General features: G+C 39.2%; 1 protein-coding gene across 1 annotated transcript; it reads right to left on the bottom strand.

Moving 5' to 3' along the window:
• Nucleotides 1-952: 952 nt before the first annotated feature.
• Nucleotides 953-1,345, bottom strand: LOC110595166 (40S ribosomal protein S15a-like). The gene has a single exon (XM_021709809.1). It carries the CDS (start codon nt 1,334-1,336, stop codon nt 953-955), a length of 384 nt encoding a protein of 127 aa, XP_021565484.1. The 5' UTR covers nt 1,337-1,345.
• Between the last annotated feature and the right edge of the window lie 2,031 nt (nt 1,346-3,376).

Here is a 3,376-nt window from a genome sequence, read left to right as displayed (position 1 = left end):
TCTGTACCATCCTGGGTCTTCATTTGCTTTTCCAGGTGACCTTGAAATCATTCATATGATTTCATCCTATCTTTCTTGGGGGAAAGGGAAATTTTTAAAAATATCCACAAAACAGAGTTTTCAAAGTCATATACGGAAGGCTTATCATGGAAAGCCTCAGTCCCCTGCTCACCCCCAGCCTCATTTTTCTTGCCTCCTCCCCCAAACCACTTCTCTGGCTGTGGCATTCATTCATTACTTCCATGTTTCCTTTTTTTTTTTAGTCAATGTCAATGTCTCACCCTGTCCTCTGTTGCCTAGCCTGGAGTACAGTGGCTCCATCACAGGTCACTGCAGCCTCGACCTCTTGGGTTCAGGTGATCTTCCCATCTTGCCTGTATAATTTTTTTTTTTTTTTTGTACACAAGGTCTCATTATGTTGCCCAAGGTGATCTTGAACTGTTCTCAAAGGATCCTCCCACCTCGGCCTTCCAAAATGTTGGGATTACAGGCCTGAGTCACCACGCCCAAGCCTATTTCCATGTTTCTAAAAACATGCTTACACTGCTGTTTATTGGCTTCCCTTACTATATTAGATATTAATTATTGATTCTGTATTATGGAAGGTGAGGATTTCACCTTCTTATATGCTGGCCTTCTCCTCAGTGTGACCACGGCCACTGCAGCCTCAACCTGCTGGGCTCAGGCGATTCTTCTTCCTCAGTCTTCCAAGTAGCTGGCACCACAGGCACACATTACCATGCCTGGCTAATTTTTTTGATTTATTGTAGAGATGAGGTCTCACGAAGTTGCCCAGGCTGGTCTCGAACCCCTGGGCTCAGATAATCCACTCGCCTTGGCCTCCCAAAGTGCTGGGATTATAGACATGAGCCACTGCTCCCGACCACATTTTTAATTTTATTTTTTAATTTTTTCCACTGAGGCTTTTTATTTGTACATATGCATTACATCCCTAGAAAAAGAATCCCGGGATTTTTCCTCCTGTATGTTTCCTTCTTCCTTCTTTGTGGTCCGCAATGCCAGCTGAGGTTGTCAGTACAATGAAACCAAACTGGCAGGATGGAAGCAGATTATTTTGCCACTTTTCTAGATCTTTGAGTTGCACATCAAATCTGGGGCTGATCACGCTACACTTGTTTAACCAGCCTTTGAGGTTCACAACAATTTTTCCAGCTCTGTGATCATCAATGATTTCAAATTTGCCAATGTAACCAAGCTTCATCCTCACAGTTAGAAACCGGACGATGACTTTGGAGCATGGCCTGATAAGAACCTGGCATTTGCCTCTCTTTTCGGCATTGTTGATGCACTTGAGAGCATCAACCAAAACATTCATGCATACTATGGTGGCACAGAAAGATGGCAGAAAGAAGACGGGAGGGGAGAGCGCACTGAGTTATGGAGGAAGTTTTTAATTTTAATAGTGATTGCATTTATACATCCCAGCTAGCAAAATGGAAAATAGATTATTACATCGAGAATCAAAATGGATGTATTTATCCTGTCCGGTTATTAGTTTATAAAAAAAAGTTTATATAAAGGTATCCACCCATCCAAGCTGTTTTATTGTAAATTATGCTGCCTAGGATATATCAAAATATATATTGACTGTGCACTTTGTGCTTTCCATAGGATCTGAAGGACAAAAACAGCAACAACAGATGAAATGCCAAGCTGCTTGCTTGTTTCAAATGTGGAATTTTGCAATGATTGATGTGAATCTGGGTCAGCACTATTTACAGAGAGCACATGGTGTTTTGTTTCAATGAGCAGGAAAACGTTCTGTGATTAAATGTGGCAAAAAACTTGCAGTTTTTTCCAACTAAGCAGTAAAAAGAATTACTCAATGTAAAATGATAAATAAAGAGTTCTGTGAGTCACCTTTCATGCAGGGAAAATGTGCAGCCAGGACACAAATAGTTTTGCCGCTTGTTAAAAATAAAATCAAATGCACTGAAACAGAAATCAATTAACAGCAAGCCCTAAAGTCCAAATGACTGTGGAACTCGTTAGGGTTTAATGTCGTTTGTGCTTTTCAAATAGATTTCTAGAAATGATGGAGACAATGACGCAAAGACTATGCTTATTTTTTAAAAGTCAGGTTTATTAAGGTCTAACAATGAAATGCATTCTTTTTAGCATATATGCTATGAACATCTGGTCATGTAGCCAGTGTTATGAACAGTCCCAGTCCTGGGCAACCACTGATCCATTTTATGTTCCTATAATTCTACCTTTCCCAGAATGTCATATAAACAGAATCATACAGTGCATAGACTTCTGACTCTGGTTTAAATATTCATGCATAGGTTTTTATGAGAACATAAGTTTTCATTTCTCTGGGACAAATGCCCAGGAGCACAATTACTGGGTTAAATAGCAGTTGCACGATCAGTTTGTAATGAAGCTACCAAATTGTTTTCCAGAGAGGCTGTACTGGTTTATATTGTGAGCCATGTGTGAGTGATTCAGCTTTGAATTTCTTGGTACATTTCAGTGCTATGCTACTGAAATTGTCAAATTCCCTAGGTTTAAAACATACACATTTAAAAAAATGTTTTATTTATGGAAGTGTCATCATTCAGAAGGTTTCAATATAAATTAAATCACTTAATAAAAGTGAAAAAAAACCCTCGTGCTGACCTTATAATTTTCCCCCAGAAACTTTAAACACAGAAAACAATGGAGTAATGATGTTTACAAAGTTCTGGGAGAAAGAACATGGGACCCAGGAATATCTAGTCAATATTCCATTCAGGCGTACCCCAGACAAGGGGGCTCTGTGACACAGCAAAGCAAACAAAGAAAAAAACTCTGTTATGAAATCCAGCCAACCCATGAACAAATCAAAATGAAGAATGGAATGTAAAAGCTGTAATAAAAAAGAATGGCGGCAAGCATTACATCTACTCCAGTGTAGACTTAAAACCAAACAGCTAGGGGAGACACAGCTGTGACAAAGACGGGCCTGTATGTACAAGTGATTGTTATAAAATAACAATTATACAAGTAACACGCATAATCAGAAGAACAGGGTGGAGGAGGAAGTAAAAAATCACGATCAGCTCATCTTTCACTATGAAGAGTCAATGCTGCCCTAAATTGAAATTCGTATTTAAAAATATTTCAGTCTCTCAGTGATTTTCATTAAGATGTGACATTCTATCTAATACACATATAAAATGATACTATCCATATATTAAACTTTTGAGAAGGATTTTAGGTATCCATATTTCTGAGCTACTCAGCAATCTCTTCAGGTTTTGTTTTGTTTTTCTGAGTCAGGGTCTTGCTCTGCCACCGAGGCAGAGGCATGATCACAGTTCACCACCACCTTGATCTCCTGAGCTCAGGTGATCCTTCCACCTCAGCCTTC

Source organism: Carlito syrichta, unplaced genomic scaffold, assembly GCF_000164805.1.
Source record: "Carlito syrichta isolate Samal-C Ts95f unplaced genomic scaffold, Tarsius_syrichta-2.0.1 Scaffold287347, whole genome shotgun sequence".
NCBI lineage: Eukaryota > Metazoa > Chordata > Mammalia > Primates > Tarsiidae > Carlito > Carlito syrichta.
This window is presented reverse-complemented; position numbering and strand designations above follow the sequence as displayed.

Bases quoted from the DNA above. Each gene is read 5' to 3' on its own strand.
- LOC110595166 (XM_021709809.1), bottom strand. From the start codon at position 1,336: ATGAATGTTTTGGTTGATGCTCTCAAGTGCATCAACAATGCCGAAAAG.